At 48.2% G+C, this 18,020-nt stretch overlaps 6 protein-coding genes across 6 annotated transcripts; 5 read left to right on the forward strand and 1 right to left on the reverse strand.

Annotated features, from left to right (window-relative positions):
* Positions 1-338: 338 nt before the first annotated feature.
* On the forward strand, positions 339-6,511 carry chc1 (putative clathrin heavy chain; the record flags this gene model as incomplete). Its single annotated transcript, XM_031150093.1, has 9 exons — positions 339-380; positions 444-464; positions 555-581; positions 642-1,013; positions 1,067-2,888; positions 3,254-4,416; positions 4,573-5,083; positions 5,365-6,104; positions 6,155-6,511. 9 exons carry the CDS (start codon positions 339-341, stop codon positions 6,509-6,511), a joined length of 5,055 nt encoding a protein of 1,684 aa, XP_031003797.1.
* A 1,689-nt stretch (positions 6,512-8,200) lies between these two features.
* On the forward strand, positions 8,201-12,835 carry pyc (Pyruvate carboxylase; the record flags this gene model as incomplete). Its single annotated transcript, XM_031150094.1, has 14 exons — positions 8,201-8,330; positions 8,398-8,418; positions 8,488-8,495; positions 8,567-8,578; positions 8,644-8,681; positions 8,730-8,761; positions 8,820-8,939; positions 8,990-9,051; positions 9,108-9,954; positions 10,159-11,055; positions 11,169-11,595; positions 11,745-12,424; positions 12,473-12,663; positions 12,716-12,835. 14 exons carry the CDS (start codon positions 8,201-8,203, stop codon positions 12,833-12,835), a joined length of 3,585 nt encoding a protein of 1,194 aa, XP_031003794.1.
* A 1,133-nt stretch (positions 12,836-13,968) lies between these two features.
* On the forward strand, positions 13,969-14,387 carry con-8 (Conidiation-specific protein; the record flags this gene model as incomplete). The annotated part of the gene is made up of 3 exons (XM_031150095.1): positions 13,969-14,079; positions 14,145-14,287; positions 14,357-14,387. 3 exons carry the CDS (start codon positions 13,969-13,971, stop codon positions 14,385-14,387), a joined length of 285 nt encoding a protein of 94 aa, XP_031003795.1.
* Positions 14,388-15,128: 741 nt separating this feature from the next.
* LHYA1_G005146 (uncharacterized protein) lies at positions 15,129-15,524 on the forward strand (the record flags this gene model as incomplete). Its single annotated transcript, XM_031150096.1, has 2 exons — positions 15,129-15,419; positions 15,465-15,524. Coding segments are annotated over 2 exons (351 nt in total), but the record flags the coding sequence as incomplete, so codon positions are not given.
* Positions 15,525-15,871: 347 nt separating this feature from the next.
* rpl-11 (60S ribosomal protein) lies at positions 15,872-16,560 on the reverse strand (the record flags this gene model as incomplete). Its single annotated transcript, XM_031150097.1, has 4 exons — positions 15,872-15,886; positions 15,938-16,049; positions 16,101-16,350; positions 16,416-16,560. 4 exons carry the CDS (start codon positions 16,558-16,560, stop codon positions 15,872-15,874), a joined length of 522 nt encoding a protein of 173 aa, XP_031003793.1.
* A 301-nt stretch (positions 16,561-16,861) lies between these two features.
* smb1 (Small nuclear ribonucleoprotein-associated protein B) lies at positions 16,862-17,752 on the forward strand (the record flags this gene model as incomplete). Its single annotated transcript, XM_031150098.1, has 5 exons — positions 16,862-16,885; positions 16,938-17,105; positions 17,174-17,479; positions 17,531-17,606; positions 17,664-17,752. 5 exons carry the CDS (start codon positions 16,862-16,864, stop codon positions 17,750-17,752), a joined length of 663 nt encoding a protein of 220 aa, XP_031003790.1.
* Between the last annotated feature and the right edge of the window lie 268 nt (positions 17,753-18,020).

An 18,020-nucleotide genomic window follows, 5' to 3' on the forward strand; every position in this document is an offset into this window, starting at 1 on the left:
AAACTGAAAATATGAATAATGTCACGGCAAAGGAAAACGACCTGGAAGTGGTGATGTCGCACCCCTATTTTTATATAGGCTAGTCCATTTCTAGCCATCCACGTGACTGAGGCTGGCGAGACCAGGTGGAACTTAAAGTACAGCTACGCGGAGGCTTCCCAGCATCAAACTCAAGAACCCCTATCAACTCCACGAAGACCCACTACATTCCCTAATTCTCTGGGAGCTCTTGGGAAATACACTCTTTACGTTGCCTCTTAACCTTCCAGCCGCCTTCCCGTTGTCATTGAGCGCGCATCTGGTGGACAAGCGCCGCTTGCGCAAATCAATACAACAAGATGGCGCCCAACCTGCCCATCAAGTTTACGGAGCTGCTCCAGGTATGCTTCAAGATCTGTACTCTGATGGAATATGGTAGATGAGAAACTGACAGATGCCCCCAGTTGACGAGCGTTAATGTTGAGGTATGTGCCGTGAGCTCCGCAGGAATTGAGCTGTTGGAGCTGCCCAGGCAACGATGTTGATTAGGGGGGAACTGACAGTCATCATTTTAGCAAGCATCAATTGGATTCAACTCATGTGTAAGTAATTATGGCTCTGCGGAAGCTGGACCAACATCAGCTAACGGTTGAGGCGTTTAGACACTCGAATCTGACCAGTTCATTTGTATCCGCGAAAAGAAGAACGAAGGCGCCTCCCCAGAAGTCATAATCGTCGATCTCAAAAACAATAATAATGTCATTCGCAGACCGATCAAGGCGGATAGTGCCATCATGCACTGGTCCAAACAGGTCATTGCGTTGAAGGCACAATCTCGTACACTCCAGATCTTCGATTTAGGCGTAAAAGCAAAATTGAAGTCGGCTACAATGAATGAGGATGTGGTCTTTTGGAAGTGGTTTTCGGAAACAAGCTTAGGCTTGATCACTGATACGGCCGTCTATCACTGGGATGTGTTCGACCCAAATCAACCCTCTCCTGTAGAAGTGTTCAAGAGGAATCAAAATCTCTCTGTAAGATTATGTCTTTATACGAGCAACCAAGATAATTCGCTAACCTGCTCCAGGGATGCCAAATTATAAACTATCGTGTCAGCGATGATGGAAAGTGGATGGTGGTCGTTGGTATTACGCAACAGCAAGGACGAGTTGTTGGTGCAATGCAACTCTATTCGAGGGACCGGGGCATTAGTCAAGCTATCGAGGGACATGCTGCTGCGTTCGGCACACTACGACTCGAAGGAGCACCCGCTGATACAAAGGTTTTCACATTTGCCGTCCGCACTGCCACTGGCGCAAAGCTGCACGTTGTCGAAGTCGATCATCAAGCTACGAACCCAGTCTTCTCAAAGAAAGCAGTCGATGTTTACTTTCCAGCAGAGGCAGTAAACGACTTCCCCGTGGCTATGCAAGTTTCACAGAAGTACAGCATCATCTACTTAGTGACAAAGTACGGCTTCATCCACCTTTACGACCTAGAGACTGGAACATGCATCTTCATGAATCGGATATCGAGCGAAACAATATTCATCACTGCGCCAGATTCTGAATCTGCGGGTCTTGTCGGAATCAACCGTAAAGGACAAGTGCTGTCTGTTGCTGTTGACGAAACAACTGTCATTCCCTACCTTCTTCAAAACCCAGCAAATTCCGGTCTTGCTGTCAAGCTTGCTTCAAGAGCTGGTTTGCCCGGTGCAGATAACCTCTATGCACAACAGTTCGATCAGCTTGTGAACGCTGGAAACTACTCCGAAGCTGCGAAGATTGCTGCCAATTCCCCGCGTGGCTTCCTCCGAACACCTCAAACCATCGAGCGATTCAAGGCTTTGCCAGCCGTCCCTGGGCAACTATCGATCATCCTCCAATACTTTGGCATGCTTCTCGACAAGGGAACCCTCAATAAGCACGAGACCCTTGAGCTTGTTAGACCAGTTCTTGCACAACAACGGAAGCACTTGCTCGAGAAGTGGATGAAGGAAGAGAAGCTGGATTGTTCAGAAGAGCTGGGTGATATTGTTCGACCGCATGATCTGAACCTGGCTCTGAGCATCTATTTGCGCGCAAACGTTGCTCCAAAGGTTGTGGCAGCTTTTGCTGAGACTGGCCAATTTGAGAAGATCCTGCCTTATGCTGCGCAAGTAGGATATCAACCAGACTACGTCGTGTTGCTTCAAAATATTGTAAGAGTGAATCCGGAGAAGGGATCCGAATTTGCTACCCAGCTAGCAAACCACGAGGGCGGCCCATTGGTCGACATTGAGCGTGTTGTCGATGTTTTCCAATCACAAGGCATGGTTCAGCCTGCTACCGCTTTCCTCCTTGATGCTCTCAAGGACAACAGACCAGAGCAGGGTCATTTGCAAACTCGCTTGCTGGAGATGAATCTCATCAACGCTCCCCAGGTTGCAGATGCTATTCTTGGTAACGACATGTTCTCTCATTACGACAGAACTCGCATTGCTCAACTTTGCGAGCAAGCCGGTCTTTTCCAGCGAGCATTGGAGCACTATGATGACCCGGAATCCGTCAAGCGTGTAATGGTTAACATTGTTGCGACTCCTAACTTCAGTCAAGATTGGCTCACCAACTTCTTTGGCCGTCTGTCACTCGAGCAATCTTTGGATTGCCTCGATGCCATGTTGAAGTCAAACATCCGCCAGAATCTTGGCGCTGTTGTGCAAATTGCGACTAAATACTCTGATTTACTCGGCGCCACCAGACTAATCGACTTGTTCGAAAAATATGACAAGACCGGCGAGGGTCTCTTCCATTACCTTGGGAGCATTGTCAACCTTAGCGAAGACCAAGATGTTAACTTCAAGTACATCGAAGCCGCTACTAAGATGGGCCAGTTCACAGAAGTGGAGAGGATCTGCCGAGACAGCAATTGTGAGCTCCACTTTCCCTTCATTTGGATTATACCCCCTCCCCTACCTGGACCTTCCTTGATATTGATGACAGGGTGCTCTTGCCTAGCATGAGGCAAGAGCACCCTGTCATCAATATCAAGGACTCTTTCCGCTCTTCCAGGTTACACCCTCGACACAACATAAGGAAACACCACTGCACGATCTGTGATCATTCCTTTACTACCTCCGCGAACCTGAATATACACCCTGAGATGAAGAAAGACGTCGATAACGCTGCCAAGCAGCCGAATCGACAGTGTCGAGCTCCTGGCTCGACTCAACTCTAACATGACGTTTCTTTTTGGACCAATTCATCATTAAAAGTACTTTCTAACATTAAACCAGTCTTCAACCCCGAAAAGGTCAAGAACTTCTTGAAGGAAGCCAAGTTGACCGAACAATTACCTCTCATCATCGTTTGCGACCGATTCAATTTCATCCACGATTTGGTTCTTTACCTTTACCAAAACCAGCAATTTAAGTCGATCGAGGTTTACGTTCAGCGTGTAAACCCAGCACGAACTCCCGCTGTGGTTGGTGGATTGCTTGACGTTGATTGTGACGAGTCGATCATCAAAAACCTCCTCCAGACAGTCAACCCTGCGTCTGTTCCAATCGATGAGCTTGTTTCCGAGGTTGAGTCAAGGAACCGCTTGAAGTTGCTATTGCCATTCCTGGAGGCCACTCTTGCAGCAGGCAACCAGCAACAGGCTGTGTTCAACGCTCTCGCCAAGATCTACATTGATTCAAACAATAATCCCGAGAAATTCTTGAAGGACAACGATCAGTACGATACATTGCAGATCGGGAAGTATTGCGAGAAGCGTGACCCCAACCTTGCATATATCGCGTATCGGAAGGGTCAGAACGATCTCGAGTTGGTCAGCATCACAAATGAGAACTCTATGTTCAAGGCTCAATCTCGATACCTGCTTGAGCGGGCGGACCGTGAACTGTGGTCTTTCGTTCTCAGCCCGAACAACATCCATCGCCGATCGGTCATTGACCAAGTCATCTCCACGGCTGTCCCAGAATCTACAGAGCCCGACAAGGTCTCTGTGGCTGTTGCCTCTTTCCTTCAGGCCGATTTACCTGTAGAGTTGATCGAGCTTCTCGAAAAGATTGTCCTTGAGCCATCCCCATTCAGTGATAATGAGAGTCTTCAGAACCTTCTTATCCTCACTGCTACAAAGGCCGATAAGGCACGTGTTATGGACTATATCCACAGACTCGATGCTTATAACGCGCCCGATGTTGCTCAAATCTGTATTGATGTCGGTCTTTCTGAAGAAGCTTTCGAGGTCTTCAAGAAAATCGACGACCACAAGAGCGCAGTCAATGTCCTTGTTGAGCATGTTGTCAGCATAGACCGTGCACAGGAGTACGCTGAGCGAGTCGAGCTTCCGGAGGTCTGGAGCAGAGTTGCTAAGGCTCAACTAGACGGCCTTCGGGTCAGTGATGGTATTGCTTCCTACATCCGCGCCGAGGACCCCAGCAACTATAACGAGGTAAGCAATATCCTGGGGGAAATATCTCTTTACATCTCAGGAGCGGTTTTCAGATCCAGGTATTCCTAGAATATTGTCTCAATTCCGGTGGAACATTGTTCCGATGTCTAAAATCTACTTAATTAGACAATGCTGACTCGAAGATCTGCATTATAGGTTATTGAAATTGCCACCCACGCTGGCAAGGACGAGGATCTCATCAAGTTCCTTCGGATGGCCCGGAAGACACTCCGCGAGCCTCCCATCGATACTGCTTTGGCTTTTGCCTATGCTCGCACCGATCAACTGAGCGAACTGGAAGACTTCTTGAGAGGCACAAATGTTGCTGACATTGAGGAGTCCGGTGATAAGGCTTACGCTGAAGGCTACCACCAAGCTGCAAAGATCTTCTTCAGCAGCATCTCCAACTGGGCTAAGCTTGCCACGACCCTTGTACACCTTGGTGAATACCAGGCAGCCGTCGAGTGTGCACGAAAAGCCAACAACATCAAGGTCTGGAAGCAAGTCAATGCCGCTTGTGTTGAAAAGAAGGAATTCCGCCTCGCTCAAATCTGTGGTTTGAACTTGATCGTTGACGCTGAGGAGTTGCAAGACCTGGTCAAGCAATATGAGCGCAACGGTTACTTCGATGAGCTCATCTCCCTCCTTGAGCAAGGTCTTGGTCTCGGTACGTTCCTTCCTTTACTTATGTTTTGATCCTTCCCATCACCCCTTTGCCCTTACTACCCGGACACATCTACCTCCGGGCTGCACCTGCCATCTGGTACTCTCCCCCATTAAGATGGCTTCAATCAGCTTCAGCACTTACGAAGCACGATAATGGACCCAAGCACACCCAGAGGATGGCTGAGGCTATCTTATAGCTAGTCTCACACGAACACTACCATAAACATTTCCTTTTGTCTCAAACATTGTTTCCTCGTGTTCTTCTAACATTGTCAATTTTAGAAAGAAACCACATGGGTATGTTCACCGAGCTTGGTATTGCACTGTCGAAATACCATCCCGAGCGTGTGATGGAGCACTTGAAGCTTTTCTGGACTCGTATAAACATACCTAAGCAAATCCGAGCATGCGAAGAGGCTCATCTATGGCCTGAGTTGATCTTGCTTTACTGCCATTACGATGAGTGGGACAATGCAGCACTCGCTATGATGGAACGTTCTGCCGATGCTTGGGAGCATCACTCGTTCAAGGACATTGTTGTGAAAGTTGCGAACTTGGAAATCTACTACCGTGCCCTCAACTTCTACCTGGAACAACAGCCATCACTCATTACCGACCTTCTCCAGGCGTTGACACCCAGAATCGACGTCAATCGAGTTGTTAAGATGTTTGAGAAGTCGGATAACATCCCTCTGATCAAGCCCTTCCTTCTCAATGTTCAAACTCAGAACAAGAAGACGGTTAACAGTGCTATCAACGATCTGTTGATCGAAGAAGAGGATTACAAGACTCTGCGTGACTCGGTGGAGAACTACGATAACTATGATCCAGTGGAGCTTGCTCAGCGATTGGAGCGCCACGACTTAGTCTTCTTCCGCCAGATCGCTGCCAACATCTACCGCAAGAACAAGCGCTGGGAGAAATCCATTGCTCTTTCAAAGCAGGACAAGCTGTTCAAGGATGCAATCGAAACCGCAGCAATGTCGGGCAAGTCAGAGGTTGTTGAGGAACTGCTTAGATACGTAAGTTGGACTGATTTCTATAGATCTTCAGCTTATCTAACTGTTTTTAGTTTGTTGATATCGGCAGCCGCGAATGCTATGTTGGAATGTTATATGCTTGCTACGATCTCATCCCTCTCCACTTGGTCATGGAGATCTCATGGCGCCACGGTCTGACTGATTTCACCATGCCATTCATGATCAACTACCTCGCCCAGCAGGGGTCTACGATCGAAATGTTGAAGAAGGATAATGAGGAACGCAAATCGCGGGAGAAGTCGCAGGAGAAGGAGGAGAACAGTACTCCCATTCTTGGCGGAAACCGACTCATGATTACTTCGGGACCTGGCGGACGCACATCTCCAGCTCAGTTTGGACAGACCAATGGATTTGCGCCTCAGCCAACGGGGTATTCGGGTGGTTTCTGAGGATAAAATGAACGGTAGAGCGGCCGCGATGTAATAATGATGAGGCATGTTGGGTTGTACCTTTTCCGATTTCCAGCGAGGATGATTCCATGGGACTGGGGACATATTTCTCGTCACGATGTAGTAGTATTCTGCACACTCCGGGTGGTTCCCATTTGAGAAACCACTTGCTGGGCACAATTGTAACTCATAGGAGCGTTCTTGAACTTGCTTTACTAGACCACCTTGATGTATTTTGACAAAAGCGCGTTTATACTGTAAATGTTTATTAGATGATGGCTTACATCTTGTGACGGGGCCTGTTGCACTAGTCAGCACGACAGGATAAAGGAATCGAAAGATCCTGCCACTGTCCGACGAGGAAGAGTCTCGACAACGCCAATAGTAACTTACCTTAGCGTGTCGTGTGTTTCTTTCGATCGGCTACAGCCGGTGTAACGGACCGTACAGCAGCACTCACTATCACTCCTTTTTAATGTGCCACTTGTCTTGGAACGTTAGAAACCGGTGCCGCTTTTTCTGTCCAGCCTTCGCTCGTCATTATTCAGCCTTGCGCGAGGAAGAAAAGCCGAGATCGGAGAGTCGCTGCCTCTTGACCGAAAAAACGAGGTTGTTCTCGGCTCATGTGCAAGATGCTGTACTAGGGGTTTTTATGTGGGCCTTGTTGATACTGACTGACATGGGCATTACCTAGGTACATTATTACATGGCATGAGAAACCCGCGTGTAGACATGGACATGATAGTTTTAGACGTACTTCATACCTACCTACCTACCTAGGTAATTACCTAGTGTGCATACCTAAGTCTAGCTTTCGCTCTATGCGCGGCAATGACTTGAAAGAGCGGTGTCAATTGCTGGGTATGCAGTACCTACAGTACCTACAGTGCAACTGTGAATGCCGTGGGCCTGTCCTACTATCTCGTATCTACCAAGGTATCTACATAATGTCTACTGTAGAAGTCGCGGCTGAAAGACTAAAAGTATCTACGCACCGAGATCTCGGAGTAAATTCGCTTCATTATGATTTAGCATAGCATATCACAGCTTTTTCTATTGGCCCGAGAATGTTTACGCTATGGGTATTAAAACCCCACTACGACGCCGATGCGATGCCCAAGCTCCCCCTCGTCTCGCCCCGCCCCAGCAAAAAGAAAACCTAAGATATCTAGATACTGTGTGAAGGGAGTCATCACCAACACCATCACCACCTGGCCCCGAGAGAAAACTTCTTCCAGAGCTTCTGCTCTTTCCTTTCCCTCCCCGCCCTCTGTGCCTGACCAGCCAACATTCGCTCCTGCTCGTTTTCCAGACATTGGTATATTAGCGACTCGCAGCTACCTACCCCTCCCTCCCTTCGTCCTTCAACAATAAATATCATTCGACGGGCCGCAAACCTGCACCCACAACCCTACACCCGCGCCTCTTAATCGAATCGAACATTGCTGCATCTTATCCTATATCCTATCCTATCCTATCAGCATCTTTATCTCTCCCCTCTACAGCTGCAGCTTGTCCCTGTTCTCCATACCTGCCCAGCCCTGTAATTCCCGCTATTGACGGTAGCTCGGGTTTTATCCCGCCCGCCAGCTTGATCAACAGTCGGTTATCAGAGCTGTCTGTGTTCAACTTCTTCCCTCCTTCCTCACCAAACGCATCCCACTGCACCTACAGAACCAGCAACGCAATATGGCCGACCAGCATGATCCCAATGGCGCCTACAGCGAGGTCTTTGAGGAGGGTTCCGACCTCAAGCACCCGCAGACCGTCCATCGCATTCGGGCCAATTCCAGTATCATGCAATTGAAGAAGATCCTCGGTAAGTGCTTCAAATCGCAGCCTTGGAGCCAATTGACCAGGGCAAATGCTAATCTTGCGGCTTGCAGTCGCCAATCGAGGAGAAATTCGTAAGTGACCAATTCAATCCCTACATGCTGCTGCTGTGCGATCATGTGAGGCTAACTGACGTTGTGTAGCTATTCGTGTATGTACTCAATTAGGCGGGGTAGGGTGCTACTAAATGAAGCTTGCTAACCTTGTGTTCGATAATTGTAGATTTTCCGTACTGTGAGTCTATCCTACGAGCGAGCCTTGCAGTAGTTACTTTTGCTGGATACTGATCTGAAAAATAGGCACACGAACTTTCACTCCAAACGGTCGCAGTATTCAGGTAAATCTTGCGAGGGGCTCTTCTTGTTCGGCATTGACAGTTTGGCAGTTATGAAGACCGACTTAGCATGCACAGGCAGAGTAAGAAATTCCCATAATCTCCAGATGATAAATATACTAATCGCTATTGTTTTTGCAGAAGCCGATGAAGCCTACGTTATCGGAAAGCGCGGTCAATATACACCTGTTGGAGCATACTTGGCTGGAGACGAAATCATCAAGATTGCTCTAGAGCATGGAGTCCAAATGATTCACCCCGGTATGGCAGGTGCATACAATTGCGATGACGCTATCTAATTATTTTCACAGGCTATGGATTCCTCTCCGAGAATGCAGAATTTGGTAGAAATGTGGAGAAGGCTGGCTTGATCGTATGTCTATATTCCATATATTTGTTTACCAAAAAGCTAATTGAGCCCCATCACAGTTTGTCGGTCCTTCTCCAGAAGTCATCGATGCTCTTGGTGACAAGGTGTCTGCCAGAACTTTGGCTATAAAGGCAGGCGTGCCAGTTGTACCAGGTACCGAGGGAGCTGTGGACAAGTTTGAGGATGTCAAGCACTTCACGGACGAATACGGCTTCCCAATCATCATCAAGGCAGCTTACGGAGGTGGCGGACGTGGGATGCGTGTTGTCCGAGAACAAGAAAGCTTGGAGGACTCCTTCAACCGTGCTACATCTGAGGCTAAGTCCGCCTTCGGGAATGGCACAGTCTTTGTGGAACGTTTCCTTGACAAACCCAAGCACATCGAGGTCCAGCTTCTTGGAGACAACCAAGGAAACATTGTTCATTTGTATGAGCGTGACTGCTCAGTTCAACGAAGACATCAAAAAGTCGTCGAATTAGCACCCGCGAAGGATCTCCCGGCTGAGGTCAGAGATGCCCTCCTTGCGGATGCCGTGAAGCTTGCCAAGTCGGTCAACTACCGCAATGCGGGCACTGCAGAATTCTTGGTTGACCAGAAGAACCGATATTACTTCATTGAGATTAACCCTCGTATCCAAGTCGAACACACGATCACCGAAGAAATCACAGGGATCGATATTATCGCGGCCCAGATTCAAATCGCAGCAGGTGCAACCTTGGCTCAGCTTGGCCTTACACAGGATCGAATTTCGACCAGAGGCTTCGCAATCCAATGCCGTATTACAACAGAAGATCCGGCCAAGCAATTCTCGCCAGATACGGGGAAGATTGAAGTCTATCGATCAGCTGGTGGAAATGGTGTCCGTTTGGATGGTGGCAATGGATTTGCTGGTGCAATCATTACTCGTAAGTAGCTCCTTTCTCCTTCCCCAATCCCCATACCTTCGTTACGCCGCAGAAGCACAAGCAAGCTGCTGCGGATGCCGGTCGAGCTTATAGCTCTAACCTGACTATACTGGATTTTCTTGGATCCTTTTGGACTCATTATCCTACCGCTTCAACGTCTGATTGTTGTTTTATTTATTGCTATACTTGCTAACAGATTTGAAGCCCATTATGACAGTATGTTGGTGAAATGTACTTGCCATGGTTCCACATATGAAATTGCTCGCCGAAAGATGATTCGAGCTCTAGTCGAATTCCGTATCCGCGGTGTCAAGACAAACATACCCTTTTTGGCAACACTGCTTACTCACCCAACCTTCATTGAAGGTAACTGCTGGACTACCTTTATTGATGATACCCCTGAGCTCTTTGACCTCGTTGGCAGCCAGAACCGTGCTCAAAAGCTTCTGGCATACCTCGGAGATATGGCTGTCAATGGCAGCAGTATCAAGGGCCAGATTGGCGAGCCCAAATTCAAGGGCGACATCATTATGCCAGAGCTCCTGAGGGAGGATGGAAAGCCGTTAGATATTTCCGAGCCTTGTAAGAAGGGTTGGAGAAACATCCTTGTTGAGAAAGGCCCAGAAGCATTTGCTCAGGCCGTCCGAAAGAACAAGGGATGTCTTCTCATGGACACAACCTGGCGTGATGCACATCAGTCATTACTGGCTACTCGTGTGCGAACTGTTGATCTTCTGAACATTGCTAAGGAAACCAGTCATGCTTATAGCAACCTGTACAGTCTTGAATGTTGGGGTGGTGCTACTTTCGATGTTGCCATGCGATTTCTCTACGAGGATCCTTGGGACAGACTGCGAAAGATGCGCAAGCTCATTCCCAACATTCCTTTCCAGATGCTTTTGCGTGGTGCAAATGGTGTTGCGTACTCTTCTCTCCCAGATAACGCCATCTACCACTTCTGTGAGCAAGCAAAGAAGCACGGTGTTGATATTTTCCGAGTCTTTGATGCTCTAAATGATATTGACCAACTCGAGGTTGGTATTAAGGCTGTTCACAAAGCCGGTGGCGTTGTTGAGGGTACTGTGTGCTATTCTGGAGACAGTGAGCAACCCTTTTTTTCCCATCCCTCTTTAATCTACTACTCCCGATGAGTGCTTTATCCCTCTTCTCAGCTCTCAATCTCTGCAGATGAAGCGCTACTAATTTCTTCGTAGTGTTGAACCCAAAGAAAAAGTATAACCTAGAGTATTACTTGAGCTTGGTCGACAAACTTGTTGATCTCAAGATCCATGTTCTCGGAATCAAGGACATGGCAGGTGTGCTGAAGCCAAAGGCCGCTACGCTTTTGATTGGATCTATCCGCAAGAAGTACCCTGATCTTCCAATTCACGTCCACACCCACGATTCGGCTGGTACCGGTGTGGCATCAATGGTTGCATGTGCCAACGCTGGTGCTGATGCCGTGGATACCGCTACTGACTCCTTGTCCGGGATGACATCTCAGCCTAGTGTTGGTGCCGTCCTCGCGTCTCTTGAGGGCAGCGATCTTGACCCAGGCCTGAATGTCCACCATGTCCGTGCGATTGATTCATACTGGGCTCAGCTCCGTCTTCTGTACTCTCCATTTGAATCTGGTCTTACGTAAGTACAACATTCTTTCAGATTACATTCCCCCTTCCCATCATGTTTTATCTCACGCACTCCAACTCCTTGCACCCCTCCCTAAACGAAACTTATTCTTCCTCTACTCCCAAACACTCTTGAATGAAATAACTAACGCCCCCGTTAAGTGGACCCGACCCAGAAGTCTACGAACATGAGATACCAGGTGGCCAACTGACCAACATGATGTTCCAAGCTTCTCAGCTAGGTCTTGGTGCGCAGTGGGCAGAGACCAAGAAGGCCTACGAGCAGGCCAACGACTTGCTTGGTGATATCGTCAAGGTTACACCTACTTCGAAAGTCGTTGGTGACTTGGCTCAGTTCATGGTCTCCAACAAGCTGGACTTCGACTCTGTACAGAAGAGAGCTGGAGAGCTTGACTTCCCAGGATCCGTCCTTGAATTCTTCGAGGGTCTCATGGGTCAACCGTACGGAGGTTTCCCAGAACCTCTCCGTACTAACGCTCTTCGTGGCAGACGCAAGCTCGAAAAGCGACCTGGCTTGACTCTAGAGCCTCTTGACCTCCAGAAGATTAAGAAGGACATCCATACCAACTGGGGTACTGTCACTGAGTGCGATGTTGCAAGTTATGCTATGTACCCTAAGGTCTTTGAGGATTACCGGAAATTCATTGCGAAATATGGCGATCTAAGCGTCCTTCCTACAAGATATTTCTTGTCGGCTCCGGAGATTGGAGAGGAGTTCCACGTCGAGCTCGAGAAGGGCAAGGTCTTGATACTGAAGCTTCTCGCTGTTGGTCCTTTGTCCGATACTACTGGTCAACGTGAGGTCTTCTACGAAGTAAATGGTAAGTATCATGATTTCAGAATCCCGAACTTTGCTGATGCATGTTTAGGTGAGGTTCGACAAGTGACTGTTGATGACAACAAGGCTGCTGTAGAGAATACGGCCCGACCAAAGGCTGATCCTGGAGATTCGAGCCAAGTTGGAGCTCCGATGTCGGGTGTTGTTGTTGAGATCCGTGTTCACGAAGGTAGTGAGGTTAAGAAGGGTGATCCTATTGCTGTGCTCAGTGCTATGAAGATGGTAGGTCACATGCTTCGACTCTGGCTACTGAATTTTTACTAACAATTAATAGGAAATGGTCATCTCAGCACCGCATGCTGGTAAAATAGGTGGCATCCAGATCAAGGAGGGTGACTCGGTGGGAGGTGCAGACCTCATCTGTAAGATTGGCAAGCCTGGAGAGTCAAAGTAGATTGATTGTATTGCGGAGTCCTCGAGGACATGGAACTTTTGGAGCGATGGGCAAACTGACGGGCAAGTATCCTTGGTACGAGGGCAAGTGTAGATGCTGTGAAAAGAATATTGATGGCTAAGAGGGAACTCTGTAGACGCTTTATGACTTAAGATCCTTTGCTCATACTTACTGACTTATGTGCTTCTTCTCCTACTCTTGGCGTGGTAGTAAGGCCTTGCTGACTTTCCCGACATTGCGAGGACTTGAAAATTAACGCGAAGAAGTGCAAGAAAGTATAAGAAAATCGGAATTCAGGAAGACTGGGATTACGAGAAATTACGAGAGTTACACAGGGGCCCAATTTTTGAAGTTTGATGCGGAGCTTGGCCGGATTTCCGAGCATCTAGTGAGCGCAAGGGGCGCGCGCGGAATGAGGGTGTTGATTTACGATGTGCAACAAAGTTTTTGGAGTGACCTAAAGAGGTTGGCACGTGACCCATTTAGCTTTTATGGCTTTTATTCCTCTTCCTGTGTATTTATTTGGTTATATCTTTCACTTTATCTTTAGGTATAACTTTGATGTCGAGTACGTGTAAAAGTGAAGAATGAAAGGAAAGCCCATTTTACTAAGGTACTAGTAGGAGTAAGTGAAGTCTTGACTCTTTAGGTAGATCGGGAGATCGCCCCACTAAAAGTGGAGAGGCTAGCGGCAGGACAGGTCGACAGCGCAGCGTCATGATATTTCCCGGCGATCTGATTCGACGGGTGGAGCAGGGGACATATGTGTACAAGGGTCACAATACAGTACTCGTCTGGGGGTAGAATGGAATGGTAGCTTTGATCAAAGGCTTCTTTCACATTGAGCCTTTCTGATTGGTTGGGGATGGATGAAGAGTCAGGCCATTTGCGCGGGGAATTTTGGGATGGAAAGTTCAATGGGAGGTGGAAGGTTGATGAGATCATGACCAATACTTTGGAGCGACGGATGTGTATAAGGTCTCTGGGACATTCCTCTGATTTTACCTTTTTCTGCTTTAAAGAACCTCATTGATGTAAAACTCCTAATCCTACTCTTTACACAATTCCTATACCTTTCCTTCAACTTTGACTTCATCAATCAATCAATCTATCTATCACACGCATACATCGAAATGGCAACTCAAGGAAGTTCAGCATCCGCCGTGAGCCGTGGAGGTACAGGAACTACCAGCACACCTGCAAACAATGTCGGAGGAGACTATACCTCTGCCACCAACCGTCGTGTTAGTACCCATTCCCACACTTCTCAATCGCCCATTCAAGTTTCCTTGCTGACCTACCCATACAGCCTTCCACCGGAAGCCAAAACACCCTCTTCTCAGGCCTCGTCAACCAAAAGCGCAACAGCACTGATGCTGCAGCCAATGCTCGCAAGCAGTCATTCAGTGATATGAAGCCGGCGACTGGGTTTCTTGGCAAGATGTGGAGCGAGTGAGTTTTCTTGGATGGCATTGCTATAGATATGTGTGATGATATGGATGGCTGATTGAATTGTGGTAGTTTTACAACGGGTTCTTCGCCGCCGAAGTGAATTGGGAATTGGGAATTGGGACGGGAAGGGGATGGGGAGATAAGTCAAAATTGTGCATAATGGTATTGAGACGAGGTCTTGGCGTTGAAGCGTGAAATGAAAGGCTGGTGTTGAGGGCGTTTTATCGTCGGTGTTATGATGACATGCATGGATGGCTGTGTATCAATTGAATTGTATTACGGGGAAAATAAAACTATTCTAACTACTTTTAATCTGTGTCCACACCCACCCGTCCCTTCCTTGACGATTAAAGATTGACTACCATAAGGGATGACTGGTAGAAGATTTTGAAGTCTCATGTGGAAACACAAAGTGAGCTTGCAACGATGCATTATCATTATCGGCGATTCAAAGGGTTGAGAAACCGTGAAACATCAAAGGAATCCGAGGGGGGGGGGGGGGCGGGGTTTATAGTTGGTCCTAGTCCGGATTCGGTACCGACTCTCTCTCCCTTCCCTTCCGATGGACACTCACTCGCCTACTTACACCTACCTCACACTACAGCGACTGCCTCTGCAACGCAGCTCTGCCTGGGAGACCGCATCATCGCACAGCAATCAGAAAGCTCTAGCTCTAGTGCATATTTTTAGACCCTACAACAGGGGGGATGACGCTTCCATTAGGAGAGCTCTGAGATGATTATGTAAAAGAGACAGGACAGACCATTCAATGAGTCAATACTTCAACAGTAACTTAATATTCATCACACAATTCTTCCACTCATAAATTTATTTCATAAAGACGAAGGAAAACAAGCAGAGAAAAGACCAGAAACACCCCAACCAACAACCAACAACTATGTCTTCCCAGGACAAGACCACCTCAAGCAACCTCGGGGATTTGATCTCTGGAACGACGCCTGGCGTCAAGAGCATCGAGGCTGCCTACAGTCGAGCAGGTGCTTCCGTCCACCACACGCCAGGTTCGGCGTCGAAATTGGGATCCCAGGAGCAGGCGGACGCGAGCGCGAGCGCACATCAGGGTGTTGGGAGCGCGAAGTTCAAGGATTCGATAAGTGATCAGAGACAAGAAGTAGGTCGTTGTTCCACGAGCTAGCAGACATAGCTGATAGTGTAGCCTTCTGTGGTGGGAAAGATGGTCAACAATCTTATGAATGGAACGGGTAGCACAAAGTAGAGATGGGGTGTGGGGAGAGGTTTGTGTATTGTAGAGGGAACTGGGTATAGAAGGACTGGTTTGCATTCCACTGCCACTTTGGCATGGTTCCGGCGTACATATAATGGAGAATAAATGGGGAAAGACGGTCCATGATTTCATTTAATAAATATTCACAATCAGTACAACTATTGCAAAAGCCGGCAAGCCGGTCGGTCTCTTAGGCCGTAGCAGATTCAAATGAATCGCTGGACAGTTTGGTGCACTATGCATTGTGATCTGATCCGTAGATGCAGTAAGGTACAACCAATGATGCCAGTGTCATGCCATTTACTCCTTTTCCCATGCTGACGAACACCGTAGAGAATTTATCGGACAATGCCCTATTGAGATTATTAGCAAAAGAACTCGACGTATAAAACAGCCGTTCTTACCTCGAAACGGTTCTTGAACCACTTGACGGTCTCATCACGCTTGATCTTGTGGGCGGAACCAATGGAGGTCTTGCATCGGCGACGCTTGGCAACACGCTCACCAGGTCGGGTCCTATTACTTGTCAGTGCTCATCCACTGTATGCTAATATCCGTTATACTCACATGCATGCGTAGAAGTCCATTCCGTAGATACCAATCGCCGGGTCGTACTTGATACCGAGATCGATGTGTTCGCTGATACCGAAGCCGAAGTTGCCAGTCTCAGAGAAGTTGCGCTTGCGGAGTTCATATTCCTTGACCTTCAATCCACGCTCCAAGATTTCCTCAGCCTTTGGGCCGCGAACGGTGACGTGGACGGAGATCTTCTCGTTACGACGGATACCGAAGGTACGGACGGTGTATCTAGCCTTGCCTGTGAAGATGCTGTTAGACAAAAGCCTCCTGAGGGGATTCGCATTCAAAGGGTGGTCATCGTACTGTAGACGGGAGTTTGACCACTCAGTTGCTCCAACACCTTGGCCGCACGAGTAAGTCTGTCACCAGATTCTCCAACGGAAATGTTGAGGACGATCTTCTGGATGCGAAGCTCCTTCATGGGATTGGCGCTCTTTCCTTCGGCCATTTTTGCTGTTGGTCGTCTGTCGTCGGCGTGAAAATAGTCGTTGATAGAAATCTCAAAGTTCGCGCGGTTGGATTATTCGAAAATATGAGTGTGCGATAGCGACTTTCGCGCTAAACTTTAATTGGCGTTAGCGTAGACGAACAATTTTGGAGCTTGACTTGAGCCTCGATATATCGAAACAACATCAAATCCATACTCATAAGCTTGCCAGAGCCGACGAGTTATTTGAAGTCCCAGAACTTCAATACCCATTCTTTGAAAACCTTCAAGAGACGCCGTGAATTCGTGCATCTCGTCCATCATGGCAAACAAGCAAGGAAAGATGGTGAGTCTCGCTCCTCGCGCCCATCTTCGCAAGCTCTTGGTTGACATTATAGGCTGACTTCTGCTCTCTTTACAGGCCGGACTCGTACGTTATACCCTTTGCGATGGCTCCTGAAGCTCTTTTGCGCTCTCGCGACATGGATTTGTGGCTGATGTGGAGTTTAGATCAACTACCGGATGAGGGTCACGATGAACGATGGACGCCAGATGGTTGGACAGATGTTGGCTTTCGACAAGGCATGCAATTTTCGGAGACGCTGCAATATGTACTTGCTAACATCTGGAATAGCACATGAACCTCGTTCTCGCAGACACCGAAGAGTTCAGACGCGTCAAGCGCAAGGCCGCGAAGTCTAGTGCGGCTCCAGGCGCAAGCAGCAGCTCAGCAGCCCTCGTCGAATCCGAAGAGAAGCGTACATTAGGTCTCACCATTGTCCGAGGCGCCCATATCATTTCCCTGTCCGTCGAATCACCCCCACCAGCCGACCCCGCTGCGCGACTCGGAGCCAGTGCGCCAGGTGGAATCTCTTCGACTCTGCAGGCAGGTGCTGGTATCGCACGTCCAGCTGGAAGGGGTGCTGCTGTCGGCTTGGCAGTAAGTTCACATATGTTGGCTATTACGATATGTTGCTAATGTTGCATTCAGGGACCTGCGGCAGGTATCGGTGGACCCCCCGCATTTGGAGGCTTTGGAGCGCCACCCCCATTTGCTGGCAGAGGAGGTAAGAAGACCATTCTCTTGTCTCAAAATTGTAACAACTACTAACAATTTCGAATAGCGCCGCCAGGATTTCCTCCTGGAGGCTTCCCACCACCTGGTTTCCCGGGACAAGGCCCACCTCCTGGGTTTGCTCCTCCAAGAAGATAGAATTCTCATTCAATGCAGGATATAACATGAAAGATTGATGAAGCATGACACGGGCAGAGAAAATCCAATCAGAGTAACGGCGTTGTAGGGGAGTTTGGCTTCATACCAAAAATTGAGAAATTGTAGCATAGACAGCACTACCATGCAAACTCATGCAACATGACCTGTCTTACCATTTGCTATCTATGATCCCTTTGACCTGCACCCCTAGTCTATAATGGCATACATGAAGCTCTAATTCTGAAAGCTTATGAATCGCTCTTTAAAC

This window comes from Lachnellula hyalina (assembly GCF_007821495.1).
Source record: "Lachnellula hyalina strain CBS 185.66 chromosome Unknown contig00110, whole genome shotgun sequence".
In the NCBI taxonomy this organism is placed as follows: Eukaryota; Fungi; Ascomycota; class Leotiomycetes; order Helotiales; family Lachnaceae; genus Lachnellula; species Lachnellula hyalina.